The sequence below is a fragment of the Etheostoma spectabile genome, chromosome 8 (genome assembly GCF_008692095.1).
Source record: "Etheostoma spectabile isolate EspeVRDwgs_2016 chromosome 8, UIUC_Espe_1.0, whole genome shotgun sequence".
NCBI classification, from domain to species: domain Eukaryota; kingdom Metazoa; phylum Chordata; class Actinopteri; order Perciformes; family Percidae; genus Etheostoma; species Etheostoma spectabile.
The window spans coordinates 31,850,169-31,874,192 of NC_045740.1; the positions used below are offsets into that span (position 1 = coordinate 31,850,169).

The following is a 24,024-nucleotide window of genomic DNA, read 5'->3' on the forward strand; positions in this document are numbered from 1 at the left end:
TAGTTTTATCTCTTCTTCAATACAGCACAATGTTTATTTTGTAAATTATGGTCCCATTTATTTTAAATTTGCCAATACAGCAGGGCGTGGCTGAAAGAAGCCCGCAATGTTTATTCACGAGACTGTGTGCATTTAAACATCCATTAGCTTGTTTTCTTCTTAAACTTTGACTCATCTCACTGTGTTAATTGGAACATTTCATCATCTAAAAAGGTCTTGTTCAGCGTTCTGCCAATCAAGCTAGCTAGCTGACGTTTGCATTAGCCGGCACCTTAAAGTCTGCTGATTTTACCTGGAGGTCCCTGTCTAACAGTTGGTAAATCTCCTCCGGATGACTCGCTTCAGAAGAGTTGAAAATTGGCTACTTCCCCTCTTTAGTGTTTAGGTTAGCGCAGCGCCATTGCCACCATGAACTACACTGGTTCATTCTCCACATCTTCAACCTCTCATCAAAAACAGCAGTCCCCAAACCAAAGGCTGACGTCACAGATGCTATGTTCACAATTATATACAGTCAATGGTATGAACTCTGAGTTGTTAATTCCTTTGGCTGAAATGAGATTAAAAGAGCATCAAGTAATCTATAATTGGAACAGGCAGAGTGCATCAACATTGACAGAATGTCTTTCTACACAGGTCTTCAATCAATCAGTCCTCTGTGTGTGACACAAACATTAGTTTCCATTTATTAATAGAGCTGTCGAGATGCTCTGTCTGTGCCGTGCCCCTTCTGACCTGAATGGTATCCTGCCACCGAGACGACAGGAAGCGTCATCAGCAGGTCTCCAATGACTTCGGTTAACGTGTCTCTGATCTCTTCTGGTGTTTTATTGTCTTTCAAGTATTCGTCAACGATGAGGGTGTTTGCAAAGGAGGCCTGAAATAGGGAGGAAGGTTGGACCATTAGATGTATCTCTGAGGTAGTGGTGTTTTTCTACATCAACTTCTCATCAACAAGAAGGATGAATTCATGACCTTTACTTCAATTACAAATAGTGTAAACATTGTTCATATCTGATGTAATGACTACAATCAATGTGTTTGCCTGAAGAAGACAACCTTGTTGGTCAAAATGTTGCAGCATTAAAACTTAGGGTGCTTGCAAAAATCTTACTGCCGACAACCTTTCCTATCAATGTTATAATATGATAATATGTCAATTGAGCAGTTAATTATTTAAACTGTGTGACTCGCAGTCCGCCATTCCGACAGTCTCAAGGACTGCAATGTATTCTGGGGCCGTTGAGTAGGCCTGTGTAGCCCACAGTAAGCTTTTTGCCGGAGGAAGACCCAGTTCGGTTGAAATGTTGCAACACAATAAACGTATCGGAGTGCAGGCACCTCATTCTTTTAAGTTGCCGACAGAAACTGACATTACATAATATTGCTGATCTACTATATATTCAGGCATCTCTTGCGTACACAAAATCCTATGCAGTTGGAGGAACAATACCCAATACATACTTAATTTTAAATCATACTTATGAATAGGACATTAGTATGAAAATGGTAACTGACCCCTGGGCATGTATTAGAAGAACATGTCTGGAAAGACTCTTTTAGCTAATAGCATCAGTTTATGTCATGTACAGGGTGTTTTATTCCTGAAGAAAGTTCCTTTTTTCTTACTTTTTCAAGAAATGTTTATTTGCAGTATCCTTATCCTTATCCCTTATGTATTCCAACATTTTCCTGAAATTCATATTTTGTATTTTTTTGGACAGTTTTTCTGTATGTGAATTACTTTTATGAATTAGTGTTCACAAACTTGCATGTGTCAAGTTGATTTTAAATTTAAATTAAACTATTATTGATACTACCATCTTGGTTTGAATTAATAGTAAGATTTTAAAGGGGCAAAATAATAAGTCATGGTAAAAAAAAAAAATATATATATTTATATATATTAGATATAGAGGTAGTGATATACAGTGGGGCTTGAAAGTTTGGGCACCCCATGTAAAAATTTGTGCATTTGTGCAAATTTGTGCATAAAAAAGTTTGGGAACCCTGCAGAATTTCTAGGATGCACCCCCCCCCTTTGGAAAGCTGAGACCTGACAGTGTCATGGATTGTTCTCAATCATCATCTGGAAAGACCAGGTGAGTGAGTAAGATATATATATATATATATATATATATACACTACCGGTCCAAAGTTTGGGGTCACTTAGAAATTCCCATTGCACTCCATTATAGACAGAATCCCAGCTGAGATCAGTTGCATTGTTTTTTTAACCAGCGCAGTAATCAGATTACATTATGTGCTGACATAACTGCAAATAGGTTTGCCAGTGTTTTTTCTAGTTAGTTTTTTAAAATGATATCAGATTAGTAAACATAATGTGCCTTTGGATGATTGGATGAATGGTTGGTGATAATGGGTAATGTAGATATTGCATTAAAGATCAGCCCCCCCACTCAGATCAGCTGCTATTCTGTCTACAATGGAGTGGTATGGAAATTTTTAAGTGACCCCAAACTTTTGACCGGTAGTGTGTGTGTGTATAGAGAGAGAGAGAGAGAGAGAGAGAGAGAGAGAGAGAGAGAGGGGGTTGGAATGTGTTTGTGTGTGTATCTTAATTTGTAATATTATTTATTTATACCGCAACTGCCTTTTATTTTTTTTATAAAACACAGCAAGAAAGTTTCAGTCATTCAAAAAAACTGGTTAGAGCAGCAGGCAGTTTAAAAAAAAAAAAAAAAACTCCGACGGCAGAGATGCAACACGAGCAGCATTCTACCAAGCTACAAGGTATTAACTCTGCAGGGTGCCCAAACGTTTTTTGTGACATATTATATGAATGTCTAATCTGTAAATTGATGCCTTTTGGAGATTTTTCCATCTTTTCTTGGCTTCTTTAAGCACATTAATACAAATTTTTAAATAATGGGGTGCCCAAACTTTCGAGCCCCACAGTAGATATATAGAGTATATCTATAGCTATATATATTAGATATATAGACATGTTAGATATATGTGTACATATGGTATGTATATATACTATAAATACAGTATATGTAACATGTATGTACAAATAAACTGTAAATTATACAGATACAATAAATTATGTATAAATTATTAACGAGGAACAACAGCTACCATGGAGCTCACCCCTGTAGGATTGAACATGTTCACCACTGCCAGCACAGACGTTCTGTTCATACCGTGTTCCCAGCCGCGAGGGGCGAAGCTCTGGGATCAACATAAAAAATTGCTTCAAATTAGTTAAATTTGAGAAGGACAGAATGAAATGTCATGCGATGTGAGGGTGCGACTCAATCAGTTCAAGATTCTTCATTGCTTCTATTGGACTCTCTCCAGATTGTTTAGAATTGGTCTGAAAGACCCAATCCCCAAAAATAAAAACTGGCCAGTGCATCCCATTCCTAATATCTATGAATTTCATAAAGACATGTGCATCATAACCTTGATGCATAACCGGCACAAATTGTTGCAAAGAAAATCACAAAAATTGAAGAAATTAAGAGTTCAACGTTAAAATTTTGATATTTCTCAAAAGCAGAGATACCCCCCCCCCATGTTAAACCCTTGGACTTAATTAAAAAGGAGTAAAACGGTCACAGAAGCTGGGTAAAGTATATTCTGTCCAAATAATGGAGTGAAAGAATTGAGAACTGTGTGACCTGAGGCAGGATCCATCCAAACTCATTGTTGGTTATTCCCATCAGCACTGGAATCTTCAACATTTCTTTTCTCTTGAGAAGCTCCTGTGCTGTGTCAGTGAGAAACTCGCCGTCCACCACAGCTCCCAGGTAAATTTTCATCTAAACACAAAACAGAACTTACTGCTATTGAACATCAATGCTTCTTCATCCAAGTGGATGAAGGTAACCAAACCTTTAATGTGTTTACCAGCCAAGTGTGTTCACAGGCTGCCATCTTGTGGCTAAAAGTTGACCATGACACTTGAAATTCTGATCTGGAATTTAAACTGAACGTTGACAACATGATGATTCAGTTGGGTGGGGTTTCTATTAGTTTTTTTACCCTCCGTGGTTTTTTAACACACCAGCACCATATGACATAAAGATAAACACTTTTCTGGCTAATTTTGGCCTCCTAATTTAACTTAAACTACACTATAAATACAAGATAGAATGTAAGATAGAATAGAACATACAATCAACGAAACTAAAGAAAAATACATCTATAACATCTGCCTGCATATCTTCACAAAACCATGTACCTTTTTGGCTCCATCAACTAACTCATTTTCACTTTTCCCCCTGATGCACCGGACCAGTTCCTCTGTGCTGCTGCAGTCACATCCAGTAAGGTTGGCAACAATCTAGGTATAAGGAATAGATTAATAAAAATCACAACGGCATAAGTAAAGGTATCCTGCTAAAACAGTTCTAATTTATTTTCCTCTGGTACACATGTGAAGGTTATGACGGCAATGCATCACTTTTTCTCCGCAGGACACCCTAGAGAACACTATCATGTTTTCTCCACTGGCAGGACACCCTAGAGAACACTATCATGTTTTCTCCACTGACAGGACACCCTAGAGAACATCATCATGTTTTCTCCACTGACAGGACACCCTAGAGAACACTATCATGTTTTCTCCACTGGCAGGGCACCCTAGAGAACACTATCATGTTTTCTCCACTGGCAGGACACCCTAAAGAACACTATCATGTTTTCGCCACTGACAGGACACCCTAGAGAACACTATCATGTTTTCTCCACTGGCAGGGCACCCTAGAGAATTTCTGCTCTCCATTTTAAGGGCACTCATTAGTGTACAGCATCTTGTTTTCTCAACTAGAAGGGCAGCTTTGTTTTTTTTTTAAAGTTCATTTTGAACATGAGGGCACCAAGGGGGATTCATCTTGGTAGGTGATAATATGTCCATGTACTATGTCTTAATTCACCAAAGAGCCAAGCAATCCAGTTAATGCCTCTAAGTTCTGTCAGTACAAATACAGTACATGTTCAAAACAATGAGCATGCGTTTGATATGTTTTTAAATTCATTCTACTCTACTCAGTTTACATATTACAGTACCTTGGCATGTTCCAAAGCATGGTTTGTAGTGTAGGTCCCGATTGTTGCTACTCCACTTTGAAAAATTGCCCTGTGAAATAGTCCTTTTGCTTGTGGAGACAGAGTCTGTTCATATAGAATGATACATTACATATGCAATGACTTGACCAATGAATATGATAATAAGTTAACAATGCACTCATAAGCTAGCACTGAGGTTCACACATTTGGGTCACCTAAACATGTTAAAAATGCGTAAATGTATGTAACTAATGTGTTTCTTTTCTTCCAGTGATTGGTTTTCTTTACCAGTATGGATGCACTGATGCCTCCTGCAGACTCTCCAGCGACTGTGACAGTTTGCGGATCACCGCCAAAGGCCTCAATGTTTCCTTGCACCCATTTCAGAGCTGCTAGCTGATCCAAGAAACCCCAGTTGCCCCGAGCATGCTCGTCTCCAGTGCTTTGAAACAAGAAAAGTCAAGACACATCTTTTAGGTTTCTTAGAGAATTGTTCACAAAAAAGCTTCAAAAAACTGCTCAATGTAATACTGTAGATATTTTCAATTTCTTTCTTGAAACTAGACAGAAATGTGACGAGCAACACAATCCCTTACCTCAGGAACCCCAGAATGCCAAGGCGATACTGAATAACAACCATCACTATGTTTTCATAAGCAGCTAATGGAGCGCCATCATACTGAGAAGCTGCACCCATTGTCAGACCTCCTCCATGGATCCACACCATCACCTGACACACGGTACAATATAAGATACAACCATTTGTAGTGTGCCACCTACATTGTGATGTAAGATTGCATAGGCTAATTGAAAACTGAGATGAATATTTGTTTACAAAACGGTACTGCTTAGAGTCCCTTAAGGTGTGTCCATAAAACACTAAGAACTATGTGATTAATAGCATCGTAGCTAGTTGTAGTAAAAGCACTGTGAGTGGTTGAAATGTGAGGCCCTAGAGTAATTTAATGGAGCAACATGTAAAATGGTAAAAATGATTTTAATGTTTTTGTGTCTAAGTGTCAGATGGGAAAAACAACCTTTGACACTGGTCCAGTATTAAGCAAGATTGGTGATGTCAGCGGACACAAACATGGGCCCCAGGTTGAAAAAAACTATGGTAGTAACCCCTATAAAAAAAAAAAAAACTAATTGGAAATTGCTGTAACTGGCAGTTACCAAGCGGGCTAAACAAACTAATTCTAAAGATTGTTGTTCCCATCAGTTACTTAGACACATAAACATAGGAGAATAAGATCAAGTTATCCTTTAAAGTGTAGTGGATGAAAGATTTTAAATTCTCGCTTAAAAAAATAAGAGTTTAAAGCAATTGAACTGTTAATGAGAGAATAAGATATGAAAGGACAGATGAGACTGTAATATACTTATAGTTTGATTATAATAATCAAAAAGCACTGAAAGTAGGTGAAGTGTCATTTGGAATCAAGGTACTGAAAAAGGTCTAACTTTCAGGTGGTGTATCAGTAAAAGACAAAGAGATGTAACCCTTGTAAATGTCATAGTTGTCTGAACTTATCTATCATATAATCAAGCATATAATAAACTAAAGGGAGACTTGGCATATCTACCAAGAGCCTGGGTCTGACCGAGGTTTCTGCCTAAAAGGAAGTTTTTCCTCTCCACTGTGGCACTGTTGCTGCTCTGGAGGAAACTACTAGAACTGTTGGGTCCTTGTAAATTCTAAAGTGTGGTCTAGACCTACTCTATCTGTAAAGTGTCTTGAGATAACTCTTGTTATGAATTGATACTATAAATAAAATTGAATTGAAATTGAATTGAAATGTCAGTGGAGATTTACACTGAAAGCAATGGGAGACTTTTTAAGCACTGAAAGGAGTCAGTTAAGGTGTAGTCTTGCTTAGCCAGACCTTCCTCCACAGCACTGCGGAGGAAGGTCTGGCTAGTCCACACAGCATTCTGGGATGGGAGAAAAACGTGCTCTGGTTTGATTGCATTTCTTTAAACCAATCACAATTGTGATTGTGAACACTGATTCAGGGAGTTTTTTCTCTTCTGTTGAACACAGTGGCAGGTCATTTCTGACCCGAAGACAACTCAAAGGTTAAATGGTAAAAATCAAACACCAGTTGATTCTTTGTTTGAGTAAGTAACACATGTTGACATTACAGGGAGCAGCTCTTTACTCAGCAGAGAGACAGAGAGTGGACAAAATAACATGGACCACCAGTCCAGCAACATCCCAATTTACTCCCTCTCTTCATAATGTTAATGCTGGATTGTTTTAATGGATTGCATTTATAGTGTAAGGAAATTCTGTTACTTTGTCCACGCCTGTATACAATCACATACGATCTAGGTTTGTTTAACCTACTGGCAGTTTGTCCCCTTTTGTTGCCTCAGCAGGAGAGTACACGTTCAGATACAGACAGTCCTCTGAAAGCTCTGGTGGGCTGAATTGCATTGACATGGTCCTAGCAACACTCACAACCATCTCTGGGTCCTGGATACACCTTGAGAGAGAGAGAGAGAGAGAGAGAGAAGAAGTGTGTGCCAAGTATGTGGGGATGTTCTATGTATGTTCTGTACTCTTCAGTGATGCAAGTCAAGTTTATTTATATAGCACACTTCATTCGACAGTCGTAAACTCAATGTGCTTCAAAATAAAAGCAAGCAAGAAATAATTGGCTAAAATGAAGGCATGACAAAAACAAACGAGGTATTACATGTATACAAAATTAAGATTAGATAAAAAGGTAAAAACATGATAAAATAGTATTACAATCAAATATAAGTTGATTGTATATAATAATAATAAAAATAATAATAATAATAATAATAAGATATATATGTAATCATTCAAAAGGAATGATGATACAAATACAGATTCTATGATAAAACATAAACAGTTAACCCCACTTTAAGTCACCAAGTCTTACATGGGAGGCTGACGTGTGCCGTCTCTCTCCCCCTCCCAGGGCTCTGCATCCTGAGGAGCAGCCAGGCGGAGGGGCCCCACTGGGGGCCGTGCAAAGGGGATTCCTAGGTGTTGCTTCACCCTCCTCTCGGTGCCTTTCACCATAACGTATTGCCCTCTGATTCGGCCATTTTTCAGACAGACCACAGGGTCAGTGCTCCCTGCTGAAGATATACATGTATTTGTGATAAGAACCATACCATTGTTTGTACAAGGTTACAATTATTGATCATTTTAAATAAAATGAAATCTATAACTTCTTTCATTAATGTGTATGTACATCAGTTATATTATATTACGTTATCTTGACGACCTTAAACTTGCTTGAATCAGGTAATAGATATCACAGTGAACATCATGCCCAGCTTTGATTAATATCACAGTTATGTTATTGTTGTTTAATCATGTGAATATAAGTGTAGATGAATTTGGAAAGCATGCAATGTATTGAAGTTTTATCAGCAGTGACTGTTGCGGTCTGAGCAATGTGCAACAATGTACTGGACTCTCATATAATTTCCAGTTAATAATAGTAATAATAATAATAATAATAACAAGTATTTATATAGCGCTTTACATGGTACTAAAAAACACTTTACAGTAAAAGCAGCACATTTAGCCCATCAAAAACAGATGAAGCAATAAAACCAACATAAACATGTTAAAGGCAATTGAAACAATAAGAGTGGTAACTATCAGGTGAGAAATGTAAGACTATTGTATGTGGAGGCTAAACTAATAGTTTGTTTTTCACCATTGGTTGAATTCATTGCTCAATCCTTACTTCACACAGTCAGCAGCAGCAGCGGTCGTGGAATACACTGTGTTAACTTCTAATTGCATGTCAAAGTAGAAAAAGCATAGGTGTAATTATTAAAATGAATTCCATTTAAAATGCTGGCCTACTGCCACCCAGTCATGGCTTACTAGGACACTTGTATAGAACAAAGCCGTCCTTAATGTTATTATTAGCAACACCTTTTCATACTATGAAAACTCAAAATGTCTGCTGAAAGGGCTATGAGACAATGTTTCTCATTCATACGCTAAACATGGCAAGTTTTAAAGAAAATTTGGATCATTCAATAAGGCAGACTTGTCTGTGCTTTTCATGGAATGAGTTTAAAGATTTACGAGGAATGTGTTTATGGCATTTACTCTAACGGACTTTTTGGGACCGATTGGTGGGTTTTGCTGTGGCTACACTAGTAAGAGACAAGGAGGTTTAACCATGTATCAGATAATTAATATAGCTCATGTTACTGTGTGTTGTGAGCAGGGAACTTCATTTAATAATGTATGTGGTGTGCGTGATCATGTGGATGCGCTGACAGTGTTGTTATCATTACTTAGAATTCCTTAAGGGGGCGACAGAAACTACGCACTACAGCTTTAAGCTAGTACTGGAGAGACCAAAAAGGAGCATAAGGCACAATGCAATTTTAAGTGGTATTTTAGTAGTACTATTTTTTATAGTTCATATTTACTTAGGTTATTGCTTGTTTAGGGTTGCCTTCTGCACAAACCTGTGATTATTTTGTCAGCATTTTGCCATTTTCCATTTCTAGCCTAGTCTGGCTATCACCTGACCAAGCCAAGCTCAATAGATGTGAGACCGAGCTGCAGGGAGAAATCAGAGTGGGCGGGGTTTACAAAGTCGATATCTAGCCTGCCAACATAGTATATGACCAATAGAGGGTGGCAGAAGCCAGCTAACGGAACTTCCTTCACCACTCTACCCATTTGACAGTTAATTGACATTTCTTATTACATATATGCTATATTTGTGAGTTTTGTTTTTGTGTCTTGTATATCCAACAGAGGACAGGAATATCTGGCTGCAGCAGTGTTAGCCAAACCCACCGAATAATATACGGAAGGACAGTGCAGTTTTTTTTTGTTACGTGCATGTTTCTGAGTAAACTTTTTGAAATCCCTAACAACTCACTATGCATGTTCCAAACTAAAGAATCTAACTACTTCTTTCACCACTGGTTTCAAAAAGCTTACTTAGAAACATGCATGTACTGTAAGTGATATCCAACCCCCTTGGATTATTCGGTAGGTTTGGAGATTGGCAGCTCCTGAAAAGTTGACAATATTATAATACAATCATCCTTGGGCTGCTAAGATATTGTAAAATTGTAAAATGAACCTATATATTTGTCATCCATAGTGGCTGGTGCATCAGAATGTAAAATGAAGTGTTTTCTTACCTGGTGTTGCCTGTGCTATGGCTGTCAGCACAAGAAGGAGATAAACAATGAACTGTACTGTTCCCATCCTGACCGCTGGAAGAAAAGACTTACACTGTGCCTTCAGAGAAAAAGCCCTCTGCCCTATCCTGGCCTCTGGTACCACCCTGCCAACACACATGCACACAACTCTGACTCTAACTCCCACACACGCATCACAAACAAGCTCACTATGTCACAACCACAGCTCAGCATGAATAGTATTAGGTCTATTGATTTAACCTCCAAAGCACCACGGGAAGAACTGTGACCGCTGAGTCAAAAATGATAAAGTCCTGCTCTTTGACCACTACGGCTCAATGCTGCAAACCATACAAAAGTGATATAATACTTGGTCTACCTTCAGATGATGTAGTAGACACACAAAGTTCTTATCCGTCTGAGAGGCACTGAATAAGATTGGATTTTTTATGGAACAAAACAGTTAGAATACGTTCAAATGTTGTTTTCTCGGAGATGAAAACTCACATTAAAGAGCCTGAACACATACACAGGTGTTTATTGGGAATGTGGCTGATTGGAACTCTTCCAGGACTGTGTGGGTGTGGATAGACTTAGTGATTGACATCTTCCTGAGTCCACTGTTAGTGTCGTTGCACCTGTTAGAACAGGACAAATGGCACCTTTGTCATCCTTACTGGTATTGAGCCAGAATAACTGAAAACACCTGTGTGCGTGTTCAGAGGCTTAAAGTATATTCACTTTGGTTAGTTATTGCATTGTACACAGATTACATGGTTAGGTGTTATAAAAAGTAGAATTGGCAAACTATCGTTGATTTCTCAGCTGACTCATGCTGTTGTCCCGACTAGCTAATGGGGTGGTCGCCAATATTTAGACAGCTGGATGACATTCTTTTTGCACTTTCTCCTTCACTGTGAAGAAAAGATTTAGCAGTGTTAGACAGAGATGGGAAGTAACAAAGGTACTTTTCTTCTCCTTACGTTGTGTGTTGCTCTATAGTTCTGGCACATTTAAAGTCAGTTAGCTAAAGATTCTGTTGTTTGTGTTCTTCACCTGTTACCTAGGTTGCACGTTGCTTGATTGAAATGAAGCGTCAAAAGAGAGAAGTTGTCTCCATCCATGTTTTAACAGACACACCTGGGGTGAATCCACTCCTAATCTAGTCCTCACTAACATGTTTTCAAATCATTTCACTGGAGTTATTATTGTAAATGGCCAACTCCTGGCCAATGTGCTGGGGAACTTCTTCATTAATGTCTGTTTAGTAATTCATATTTTATCCTTCATTTTCTTTCCAGAAGCCATGTTGGAGCACACACACATACATGTAGATTCCTTTAAATGTTAAGGGGAATATTAAAAAAGAGAAACTGGATCTGTGAATTCTCAGAGAATCACAACTGAGTTCATATGTTGCTGCTCAGTCAGAGTCTTCTTAACCCCGTCCCCGTTTCTGTCCCAATAATCAGCAGTTTATAAAAAGCGTATTTTTCATGTCCACTGACGCTCCTCAGCGTGCTCTCTAGTAACGTGTGTGTGCTCCAGATAGCTTAGCATACACAATGGTTGTTATTCACATGGCTTCTTTTACTTTTATACTTTAAGTACATTTCCAAGCCTGGACTTATCTGTATCTGTACTTCTACTAAAGTACGGGAAGTGAGTACGTAGTTTATTTTTGACTTACTGGAGCACCAAATAAGAAAAAATGTGTTGAAGACAGTCCCCAACAAACACCCTATAGCTTGTTCACGTGACTATCATGAAGTGTGAAATTCATAGGCAGGAAGGAGGGCGGAAAGTGATGAATTAATATTCTACTTCAAATTGAAAATAGAGGAAAGTAACTTCATAAAAGAGTTGGACAAACCTGTGAGAAAATTGAAATGTAAAACCCTTATTTTTATTTCATGGGCCACATACGCCTAATTTGATCTCAAGTTGGCCAGACCAGTAAACCACTCCTGAAGGACCAGAAACTTTATTTCTTGTCAGCTTGATGTTGACCAATGCTAGTTGCTTCTGACACGACAGCGTTCTAAGGCCGCTGCAGGAAGAAAAAAATTGTTACGGACTTGGGTAGAGAGAGGGATAATATTCTGAGAAAAAACTCAGAATCTTTAAGATTGAAGTTGTAAATTTGGAATCGGAATTAATTTGTTCTCTGCAAGTTTCACTCTTTGCTAAATCATCCAGTGGGCCTGACTTGACCCTTTGGCGGGCCAGTTCTGGCCCACAGGCTGTATGTTTCACACGCCTGACCTAACTGAACACCTATTGGGATTTTGGAATGATGGGTTTTTACTACTTTCCATCAAACAGCAAAGGAAAGGAATACATTGAGGCAGAATAATGCTGTTCAGGGCACCTGGGTGGCACACGCCCATGTATCGAGGTAAACTCCTTGATGTGGGAGACGCAGGTTCAACTCCGGCCTGTGACCCTTTAATGCGTGTCGCCCCCCCTCCCTTTCATGTCTTCAGCTGTCTTTTAAAAATAGAGGCCAAAAAGGCCCAAAAGAACACTTTTAAAAAAAGCTTCCAGTGTAGTTCTACACATTTGGAGATTCAATGAAAGGAGCACTGCAGCAAGGAAACACTCAGGCTTTAGGTTGGGATATTGTCTATACAGGAATCTCCTCTCATTCACAGACTTGTAATATCAAACCTGCCAGCATGGCAAGTCTCCATGTTACTGCATTGTTAATTCCACAGAGCATAACGCATGAGATGTGCCTCAACACTGTAAAGTCACAGCGAGGTGCAGTCATGATGAAAGATAGCCACTAGGTGGCACCAGGGGATTAAACTGGTTAGAAGCCAACTCTCACACAACCCTGGATGGACTGAAACCTCATGGCATCAATCGGGTTCCTGGAATTATAATTCACGTACTTGGTTGTTTATTGCTATATGCAACGGAAATGTGAGATGTTCAGTAGTGCATGCCTCCTGTTATGTCAGTTATTACAAGTTATGGATGTATACAAACCTTCAAACAAAGTTCAAACATTTTCACCTCATGGATTTTGGTAATTAAGAGACCTTTCAAAGTGGAAATTATTTTTTAAATAGGTGCTAAATATACCTTTTGCAAATGAATTTACCATGTCCCTGCAAGGTTAAACCTACAGTATTAAAATGATCAATTAGTATCATGACAGAATATCAGACTGAAATACTATTCTACTGGGGATGTTAGGGCCTGAAAACCAGTTTTACCTTTGTTCAATGTGAATCCTCCATACAGGAAACTAAAGCCTGTCGTCAGCTCAAAAGGAAATCCTGGCTAATCTCATGTCTCTATCACAGTTAAATAAGAATACAAACAATACTATGCATTTCCAACTGGATAAAAGAAGAATTTTGAATACCATATGGGTGACATTAGGTGTTACAGTGTGTCAACCTAATTACCATTAGGGTGACACACTGTTTAGATTAATTACATGAAAATCAAAATTTTTAATGCCATGAGTGCCACAAACTTCCTAATCCCTTAGCCTCCCATTAGAAGACTATGCTATTTTTCTTTATTTGAGGTAAAACACAGTACAGTTTATGACAGCATTTCATAAACAAAAAATTGGAGGTAAAAGGTGTTTCACAAAACAATAGTAATATACTTTAAAAGTCTGTTTTGACATATTCAACATATCCCTAATTTTTTTTAACAAAATGGGGATTTAATAAGAATGCATATATCATAATGGGACAAAAAATAAATAATATTTCGCAATAAATATTTAAAGTAAATGAATTATTGTATATACAGCATATACAATCAACTTTTCTGAGAATATTTAAACGATTTACCTATGTTTTGATTTATGTTATGTAGTTGAATGATCTTGCAGTTGAAGTATGAGTATAACATGTATTTTATTTTGAAAGACTAAAAAAACAAAACGTGCTTTGCATGGGACGAGTTTGAACCAATAGGAGATGAGTGCGGTGCCATACGTCAGACGTAAGGGGCGTCCTAGAGAAGCGTCGTCTCCTCGGTAGTTAGCGGAGTTGACTGTAGCGGCCGAGCTCCTCTGGAAGTGGCTCCCTGTCTCAGTGACAGTACAGGCGGACGGAGGGGGCGGACCGGCGAGACGAAACTTCACAGAAACCATTAGCAGTCACTTCGTTGACCTCCATAAAACTGTTATTATTTATCAGCGTTAATATTTCTGACGACAGGCAACTGTGTCTGCTGACAGACGCGCCAAGGCTTGCGCGAGGCGGCTCGCCCGGCAAAGGAATAACGTAAGCAGGAAAACGGAGAGAAAGGTGAGGAGAAGAAGAGAAAGAGGAGGGCAGTGAGCAGTAAGCAGACCCAGCCACAGGTAGCCCCACGTAGCCCCACGCTAGCCGTCGTGGCAGAAGATCTCAAAGTGCAGACGGGTCATGCGGATTTCTCCGGTCGCTGATCGGAGCGCCGCGTCGCACCAATAACCGGGGGGGGGGGACAAGAGAAGAACCCGAAAACAGAAGAAGCCAGACCGCTTCTCTGCCACTACGTCTGTCCGTCCAGTCAGCGGGAAGAGGAGAGCCACCATGTCCCGGAGGAAGCAGAGCAAGCCCCGGCAGATAAAGCGTAAGAACCTTCCCGCTCTCGCTTCATGGTGTAACGCGTAACTTCGTTTTCTTGTGAGAAGTTGGAGTTTGGAGGGAAGAAGCCGCTTCGGTTGAATTATGCGTTCACTATAAAAGTTAGAAAGTTGAAAGTAAGTAGAATAAAACCAGCACACTGTGTCCACAGTAGTTTTATCACACCGTTTTTCTGGGTAAGTGTGTCCTAAAACACTACCTGGACCATTTGGTAATATCAGAAAATGTAACCTTAAAGTAGCCTACAAGTTCAATTGAGTTTAGATATTCTGAAACCTTTTGTCAGAAAAGCCGAGGTTTGAAATGTATTTGATATTTAAGCGCCACTTGGGCAGCCTCGCTATCTGACTGGGGAGGAACACAGCACAAGTTTTCATTTATTAGCCTGTAAAGAAAGCTTTGTCCATCGGCGGCCCTGGCTTCCTGTTTAATTCTGTTGGGGAAACGTCAGTGCTCTCTGAAGAAGCCGATGTGAACAGAGATAAAGCAGCGATCCGATGTGAGCCCAGATAAAGATTAAAATTGGATCTTTTTATTTGTTTTGTGTCTGAGGCAGCGCCGAGGCCGCTGTTGCATTTTCCCCCTGGCTTTTCACTTCTCTTTCCCAGAGATGGGGCGTCAGATAGGCCGCCTGCTCGATCTCCCCTGCTGATAGCTGCTTACAATTGGATCTTTTTTTCATCTATCCCTGTAACTCAATAATGCATCTTCTGGCCTTTTCTTGGTGTGGCGAGTGGCTGGTCCTTGACGAGTTCTTCCTGTTCATAAAACGTGTGAAGCTTTATTGCTGATGACTGATGTTCAAAGTTGATATGAAGCATATTAATGATGTTGTGATAGGCTGAGCTGATGAAGAGTCTCAGTCTAAATGTAATGTGGCCTATCTATTTGGAAGCCAGAGCTGGAATGGAAACATGACATCAGCAGGACAGTTTGTTTGGTAAGTTATCTCACTGAGCAAATAATGATATCTTGTCATCAGTGATTGTGTCACTGTGTTCCTAGAAACCGGGTGTCTAAAAGCAACATCTGGAGGGTTGGGGTTTGGTATCATCTTGCAGTTCTATATGAAAATAATCATTTGTCATTTCTGACTAAATAACCAGATTAAGTATCCTTGCTCAGGTGGCAGTGGTGTATTTTCTCTTAGATGTCTGATTTTAGAAATAAATACATCCAATGGCAGTGATCAACGTTTTTTTGTGTGCTGCAAACCACTGTTGTTTTTGTTGGCCGGTTTTTATTAGTTTTAGTCTTTGTGTCAAGCTGTCATTTGAGTTTTTATTAGTTTTAGTCAAGTTCAAACTCTTTTTAGTCTAGTCAAGTTTCAGTCGACTAAGTCTGAGCATTTTAGTCTTATTTTAGTCAGAATTATCCATGACAGTTTTCCTAACTGATTTTTGAAAACTGATGATGGTACATACAGTGATCAACTTTTTTTCGTACTGCAAACCTCAAATGTGAGCTTTGTTGAGATCAAAAGGTCAAAGGGAGCAAGAAGCATTACTATTATGTCATTACTATGTCACTAAGATGTAAGGGTGGGAATCACCAGAGGCCTCACAATATGATATCATCACAAAACTTATGTCACGATACGATATCACGAAACTTATGTCAAAATACGATAATGGAACTTATGCCACGATACAATATCATCACAGTATTTATGTCATGATACAAAATCATCACAATACTTATGTCACAATATGATATCCTGATACAATATCATCCCTATACTTATGTCACTGTATATCATCACAATACTTGTGTCGCGATACACTATCATCGCAGTACTTGTCTCACGATATCATATCACCACGACACTTGTGTCATGATGCGATACCATCACAATACTTCCAGCCAGGGCCTGAAATTAACACCCGCCCATCCGCCAAGTGTGGGTGAATTTTGCAATTGGGGGGTAACACTGTCAATCTACCTGCCACGTTGGCTGGTAGCCAATGAGAATTGATTGATTCAGACGAGTAACTTTCAGTAAGCAGGTTTTGCAGTTGCTTACTGGCCCCCTATCGCCGGGGCCCCCTTTAGCATTTTCAATACTCGCGACAGTCCCAGCAGTCCCACGTGCAGCCACGGACCAAGCGGGAGTGAGAACGGGTCCAATTCATTTCCTTCTTTCTGATATGAAGACGAGACGCGTGGGACTCAAAAATGTCTCCAACAAAATGTACAGCGAAAGACGTCCTGCCAACCTGTATACATTTTAACATCCGTGTACGCTGTAAAGTTTTTTTCACTATGAAGACGTTGAAAGTTCCTGCTGTTTACATTGTGTCGGCTCGTTGCAGCGGGCGGGGCTGCTCAGCTCCCCCCACGACTGGAGCACACACACAATCACAAACAGTGGATACTGGAAAAACTGCAGATGAGACGTACAGGACAACCTAAATTGAGGACAACTACATTGTTGAAGGTGCAATGATAAGTTAAAGTCCAGTAAGTACTTTATCAAACGGTATGATTGTGTGTCCCATCCCAATTCCTGTTTTTCACCTTTCATGAGGCAAAAAGGTGGTAAAAAGTGACAGTTGGTCAAAAAAGTTAACTTCATGTCCTGCTTGTTGCGATACTATATCATCACGATACTTATATAACTATACAATATCATTACGATACTTATGTCACAATACAATATTGCGATTTTAAACCTATTGCAATATTCTGCGATATATTGCAATTTATAACCTTTTGTTTTCCAATTTCAAATGATGTCCCCAAAAGGAAACTTTGTTTTATCTAAAAAGAAACATTTCTTTGTTTGTTCATCTCACTTAAAATTGTATTGCTGCAAAACGGGACAAACTGACCAACACATATATATAGATCGATACTTGGCGTCTATGGATCAATACAGTATTGCCGCAGAAAAAATATCCAGATACTATGCTGTATTGATTTTGTTTCCCCCCCACTCCTACTATGTTTCCTGCAAGTTACAGTACACCTGTACCTGCAAACTGGGGATGAACAATACCTTGTCTCAATAAGCTAGGTGCGAGGTTTTTGTCACTTCATTTTGCCAGCTACGCATCTAATTAAATTAATTCTGTGAGTTGGTCAAGTTACAAAATGAAAGGTTGTCTGATTAATAGGCTTGTTGTTTTCCAGCTTTCTGTATCTTTACTGCCCTACCACAGAAGGCAACACTCTGTGGAACAAAATAGAGAGTTAGCCGGGGCCTTCTGCTGCTCAACAACACTAACAGAGTGAAGGGGCCCCCTCTACATAGATGATCTCGGTGGTTGTCTCACTTTAATATCAGGCAGCTAACAAGTAGTTTCATAGTTGTTGTTGAGTGTAAATGACAGGCAGCACATACACAAACACACAAACACACAAACAGATAATAGATAGTTTTATTGTGAGTTGCCCAGTGTTGGAGATACGGGCTGTAGAGATGTTGCTCCTCTCTCCAACAGGATGTAGTTGTGCTCAAAGGGCCTGGACATTTTTAAAAACTCAACAGCAATGCCTCTTTCCATAAATCATGACCCAGTTACTCAGAATAATCCACATACCTGGTTGGTTGTGAGCAGTTTCATGTAGGAACTATTTTCTTTCTTCCTAACTTCATTCGCCAACCGCATCACACCGCATATGGAAGCGTACTTATGTAAGAGATGCTCGTCCTCCTCTGCTGAGCTGTAACTGTTACAGTGACTGCTCACCTGAGCTAGCTAGTGTTACAGCTCACCAGGTCATGATTTATGGAAAGAGACTTTTCTGTTGAGTTTTGCACATGTATTTTTTGGCACTTCAGCACCACAAGCCCAGTGTCATCTAGTTTCATTACACATGAAAGAAGGCACTGTATCTTCAACACGGGGTATCATGCACCAAAACAATCCAGCACTGCAGGTGAGAGGAAAAATATGAATTTTTTATTTTGGGGATTGGGATACACAGAAAGCCATTATATACATATAAATATAATAATAATAATATAGTGCCACCATCGGACCACATTGAGAAATGTAAAGTATACCCCTAATGAATGCGGGTTAACTGTTTAATCATTAGCATTAGCTAGCTAACCTGGACTAACAAACGTAATGCTCTTGGTTGCTCATTGCCCATGACCATAAGGTGTTCATTCCTTCCTACTACTGAAAAGCACTTTGTGACCCCTCTTGTCTGTGAAAGGTGCAATATAAATAAAGGTTTCTTACTTACTACTAGATGCAGTTAAAGTTATTGTCTGCTGCTCACTTTCTACTGTAAGTTGTCCCCTAATAGTACTGAACTCATTGACGCCATCTCTTGTGATCAAGCACATTTGCTGAGTTGCCATTATGGATTTGTCTTGATGAGGTTCTCTGGTGTTCCACTGCAAGTAGTCCATGTAGTCTGTTACTTGCTTGTTTTTCAAATGTTTCCATTGAGAGGCCTATCAGCTGTGGACTCCCAGCAGGCACCTATGTACAGTAAAGCCAGCAGCGAGGCCTGGAGATGTATCCCAGAACCTGAGGCTGATAAACCCAGGCTAGACTTAGAGAGAGAGAGAGTGTGTACATGTGTGCCTCTCAGGGGCGTTGTGGCTGTCTCTATCAGTGCTTCTGGTCCACTATGCTTCCCTGTGCACAAGGCCCCGGCTGCAGTTGAGGCCAGCCAGGCTCTCAGCCCCGTGACTCTCTTGTGATTTGGCAGACATTTTGATAGAAAAGAGTGAGGAGTGATAAGGACTTTGTTCGACTGGGGTGTGTGGGGGTTCAGACGAGGTGGGGGCTGCTGGTGTTACTACTACTACCACTCCTATTACTTACTAATGCAGTGTGTCTACTAGGGTAGCACAACATGTTGTTTTTTATTTTTTTAATTGCCATCACGATATGAACTGTCTTAATATACATATCACAAAAGGCAGTGACATATGAGAGATTCAGAGATTTTTTTGTGTTAGTTGAAGGAAAATATGAGTAGAAAACTACACTTTAAATGTATCTGTCATTCTTTTCTATAGGTGGCTTTTATATTCATTTCAATGTTCAATTTGTTGAATAAAAGAATGTTTAAGATGATTTCCTTATTGCATATTTTACTCATCGTGCAATCCTAATGTCCACCATGTTGTTTTGAGCATGCTGCTTTCTGTCGCTGATATGACAAATTCCAGTCAGGTCACAGTGTTGTTGGGTTGAGTTTCACCATCACAGTAATCCTTTCTAAATATGATTTATAACACACATTGATGTAGTTTGATAGAGTTCCATTACAAGGGTAAAGCTGTTGTTAAAGTTATTGTAATTAGTCATTCCTTTCTTCTTCTCTTCTTAGCTCTGCGTAAATAAGAGTGTTTTGGTGTTCATCTGCTGTAAATGCAAACTCAACTCAACTCTTCCTGCAGCAGTGTCATAGTTAAAGCCCCCCCCCCCCCCCCCCCCCCCCCCCCCCCCCCGCAGAACCCTCTGGAAGGCATTTTTCTACCGTGAATATTAGCCACTATAGGTGCTAGCTAACCACCAACAATAGACTCCAGATGAAATGTCTAAAACTACAGCTTTATTAAATGTATTAATGCAAAATGGAGGACACTAGGAAGCTGGTCTGAATGGATAGCCATGGCAGCAAACATCCCAGAAGTAACGCAAGGGAGTATTTTTGATTCGACAGTAGGGAAAGAGGTAGCGTAAAGCTCCTATTATGCTTCTGCAGAGAGACACGTACAGTAAACGTCTTTGCAAACCCACATAGAGAAGGGTGTTATTGGTAACCACTTGCAGAGGAGCTGATGTGCACGTCACTGACATCTCAATTACTGGTAGTGTGATAATGTGCGTCAAGTGAGCTGATTGGTTGAAGAATTAAAATGCAAATGTTATACTCCAAATCTGTACAAGAATAAAAAGAAACTGCTACTCCATTTGTCTCCAAATGACGCCCCCTGTGTAGCCCAGAAAAGCATGTTTCAGCCAGTTAATCATTCTGTTAATCTGAAGTCACCTGTTGTCACTTAGTGAGGCAGCGGAGGCACTGTGAATGAAAAGAATGTTAGTTTTAAAACTAACATTCTTTTCATTCACAGATTGAGATTGTTATGACACTGGCTTTTTTAGAAAAGTGGTAGCCCTATGATAAGGTGAAGGCTACAGGTGCTTTCTGCCATTTGCGGGAACCTCTAACCTCCAGTACATCCTCAAGACAAACAAGTGATAAGGGCTGGTTATTTACCAAAATGTGTCTGTACCACTGAGTATCAAAAACTGTCTGGAGTACTGAAGGTTGGCATCGAATGTCTGTTCAAAGTTATAAGGTTGTTGACTTATTCTTTGTCAGAACTCTTCCTTGTACCCAGGCCCAGTCCCACAATTGATGTACTTGGGTAGTTTACTCTGTAGCGCTGGAGGAGCAAAGCTTCCCTCCCCTGAATCTCTAAACTGAAATAACTTTGGTAAAAACCTTAATAAAAGCAACAATTAACAACAAAAACCACCCACCCGCAATGGACACATTAAGCCAACATAGCATGAATATCTTTTTAATTTTTTTCCTCCCAGCAACAATGGATTAGGTCCAGTGCTTTCAGTGGGCCCATAGTTGAAGAGGAGAAGCGGGTGTTTGTGTAGCAGATAGATATTTGTCTGTGTCTCTTTGTGCGTCATCCTCCCCAACGGTTGGTGATCTCTCAGCCTGATAAGGCTTCTCTCCATGATGGGGAGATAGGAGGCCGGCTGGCAGCTCACTGAGGCTCGATCCCTGGGCTTATATTTTGGCGGTTAAGATGGGAGACGTGATAAAACCTGGCGGCGATCGCTGCTGCTGATATCGCAGAAAGTAAGAGAGAGAGAGAGTGAAAGAAAGAGGGATTGGAGGTTGGGCAGATGGAAGGAGAGATGGAGGATGGAGGGCACATTGTGATTACATGGAAAAGTGTGTGGAATACATATAGCTGGTAGATGAATGTGTTGTGGTGTGTTTTTAATGGCAGCCCCGCCAGCTCTGCTGCTGCCCCACCCCTTTTGTGAAAGATGTTTGGGGCTGATAAGGAGGCCTGCTGATGGTAGATAGATAACGCCTTGCAGATCCACACTACTGATTGTGTGTGTGTGTGTGTGTGTGTGTGTGTGTGTGTGTGTGTGTGTGTGTGTTGTGTGTGTGTGTGGTGTGGTGTGTGTGTGGTGTGTGTGTGTGTGTTGGTGTGTGTTGTGTGTGTGGTGTGGTGTGTGTGTGTGTGTGTGTGTGTGTGTGTGTGGTTCCTATGACATCAGTGCTAGAGCTCAGAGGTCAGCGTGAATAATAAGCTGCCTCCCACAGCTTAAAGCAAACCGGGACGCCTGCAGAGTCCAGACAAGGAAATCACCACACTGACCTCCTCCTCCTTATCTACTTTTTGTCTTTCTTTTATAAAACTTAGAGCTTTTTGAAGAGGTGTTTTCAGATTTCTGAAATGACTCCTGTCGAGTGTGTTGCAGCCGAAAGGAATGTGTTACTGTGTTTTTGTTTTTAATCAGTAGTCTGACAAGGCCCAGGTCATGTGATTGTTCTATGGACGCACAATTTAGAGATTAATTCATTCTTTGTAAGCCAAAGTGAAATAAAACACACAAGCACGTCTAAATTCCAAGCACACACTCTCACACAAACAGAAGACTCATGCAGCGCCTTGGTGGCTTTCCCCTGTGTTTTTTCTGCTTCTTTGTTCTGCTTTTAGCTTGATGTGAACTTTTGATAAGCTGCAGGGCCTGATCTCCGGTGCAGATAGAGATCGCCAAGTGTGATTAGAGTTGTTATCAGGCTGGAGCAGGCAGGAGCCGAGGCTCCACCGCAATAACAACAGGCCCAGGCAGGAGCAGCCGGGGTCCGGACCCTGGCAATCAGTTCCAGCCCTAATGGGATTAATGTTGTTGTATAATTAGATGATAGGTGTGAATGCATTTCTTTTCTCCCTCTATCTTTTCTCACTCATTCAAAACTCCCCATCCTCCTCCTTTTTCTCCCCTCCCCTCCCCTCGTCTCTCTCTCCCCTCCCTAACAAGCATTGTCATTGATTAATTTAATTAAAATTAATACCACATATTACTCATTCCAGATTCTGTGTAAGATAGTGCAGACATGTTGGGACATTTTGGTGTTCATTGATGATTATCTGCAGGGTGATTTCTTTTTTTTAAATATTCTTTTCTGTTAAAGGCGTAAAACTTGAAGAGCGTACAGTAAGCTGGAAGAAGAAAAAGAGGAAAGTGACAGCATCAGCGGGTTGACTCACACTGGGTTGATTCTACTGACAGATATTAAACTGGCGAGATGGTGACTGATTAGGTATCGGATGCCAACAATTCTCATGCTCACGATGAGATGGCTCGGTTTGAGAGTTGCATATGACTGCAAACATTCACACCCATAAGCATGCATATTATCTGCAAGGAGGTGGACAAAATACAGTTTTAAACACTTTTCAAACACAGGCGTTTTCATATGTGTAGTTTGTCAAAGCAGCCCTGATTGGACCTCCTTAAGATTGCTTTCACTTCTTTGAAGGTTGAAGAAGTTGAACATTTACTTTCCATAATGGTTCAATAATGTCTTTATCATGGGACCAAAACATGAATTGAACTTGACATATACATTGTGGATTTGTTTTCTTTGTGCTCTAGTGTAAGGTTTTAGCTTCCTTGCATTAATGCATGTGTTTGCAATGTGACTACCCGTGCAGCGTTGACAGAGTGTGTGCATGTGCATGGTCAGATACGCCAAAGGGGGAAGTTGGCAGGGTTATAGAGGAAACACCGTTTGTGTCTGGTGTGTGGATGAGTTATTACCCTTTCCTGCTATTTACCCAGGGGACGGCCTCGTTGTGAATTATGGTTCCCCAACTCAGCGCAGTTGTAAACGGTGTCACCCTTGACCTCAGCGCTGATGACTCCATGTATGCGGGAGGCGAGAAAAACATTAGCCTGGCTAACAGTAGCGTAATCTACGTCCAACTGTTTGCTCTAGCAGTAATTACCACTCTGCCAGCTCTTCCCAGGGAGCTTTGTGAGGGCTTAACTCACGGCTGACGTGCTCCCTGTTCCAGACGCTGGACGTTTAACTAGTGCTACCCAAGACTCCAACAATCCAAGCCTTCTTCTCCATCCATGAAAACAGGCTTAAGGACACATCTGATGGTCATCATGCAAGGTTGTTTATCAACATTTGACAGATGATGTTTATATCTATCTATCTATCTATCTATCTATCTATCTATCTATCTATC

General features: G+C 40.2%; 4 protein-coding genes across 6 annotated transcripts in view; 2 read left to right on the plus strand and 2 right to left on the minus strand.

Annotated features, from left to right (window-relative positions):
• LOC116693408 (carboxylesterase 5A-like) overlaps nt 1-10,463 on the minus strand; it is a 25,872-nt gene extending 15,409 nt beyond the window's left edge. The window contains exons 1-10 of one of the 2 annotated variants that reach the window (XM_032522357.1): nt 10,207-10,463; nt 7,953-8,154; nt 7,388-7,526; nt 5,634-5,767; nt 5,326-5,479; nt 5,038-5,142; nt 4,211-4,312; nt 3,648-3,788; nt 3,115-3,195; nt 736-877 (exon numbers count right to left, since the gene is read on the minus strand). In XM_032522357.1, coding sequence (XP_032378248.1) covers nt 736-877; nt 3,115-3,195; nt 3,648-3,788; nt 4,211-4,312; nt 5,038-5,142; nt 5,326-5,479; nt 5,634-5,767; nt 7,388-7,526; nt 7,953-8,154; nt 10,207-10,366 — 1,360 coding nt within the window. In that variant the 5' untranslated portion in view covers nt 10,367-10,463. The remainder of the gene's footprint in view (nt 1-735; nt 878-3,114; nt 3,196-3,647; nt 3,789-4,210; nt 4,313-5,037; nt 5,143-5,325; nt 5,480-5,633; nt 5,768-7,387; nt 7,527-7,952; nt 8,155-10,206) is intronic. The other variant, XM_032522358.1, reaches the window with a different exon arrangement.
• LOC116693433 (uncharacterized protein KIAA0513-like) overlaps nt 1-24,024 on the minus strand; it is a 453,101-nt gene that overhangs the window by 57,608 nt on the left and 371,469 nt on the right. The gene's annotated exons all lie outside the window — the stretch shown is intronic.
• The window catches only part of LOC116693434 (uncharacterized protein KIAA0513-like), a 453,088-nt gene that overhangs the window by 29,425 nt on the left and 399,639 nt on the right, over nt 1-24,024 (plus strand). The gene's annotated exons all lie outside the window — the stretch shown is intronic.
• The window catches only part of LOC116693372 (zinc finger protein ZFPM1-like), a 143,751-nt gene continuing 133,937 nt past the window's right edge, over nt 14,211-24,024 (plus strand). For both annotated transcript variants that reach the window (XR_004332911.1, XM_032522295.1), the window contains exon 1: nt 14,211-14,793. Coding sequence is in view for 1 of the 2 variants with exons in the window: in XM_032522295.1 (XP_032378186.1) it covers nt 14,754-14,793 (40 nt within the window). In the remaining variant the exon portion in view is untranslated. The remainder of the gene's footprint in view (nt 14,794-24,024) is intronic.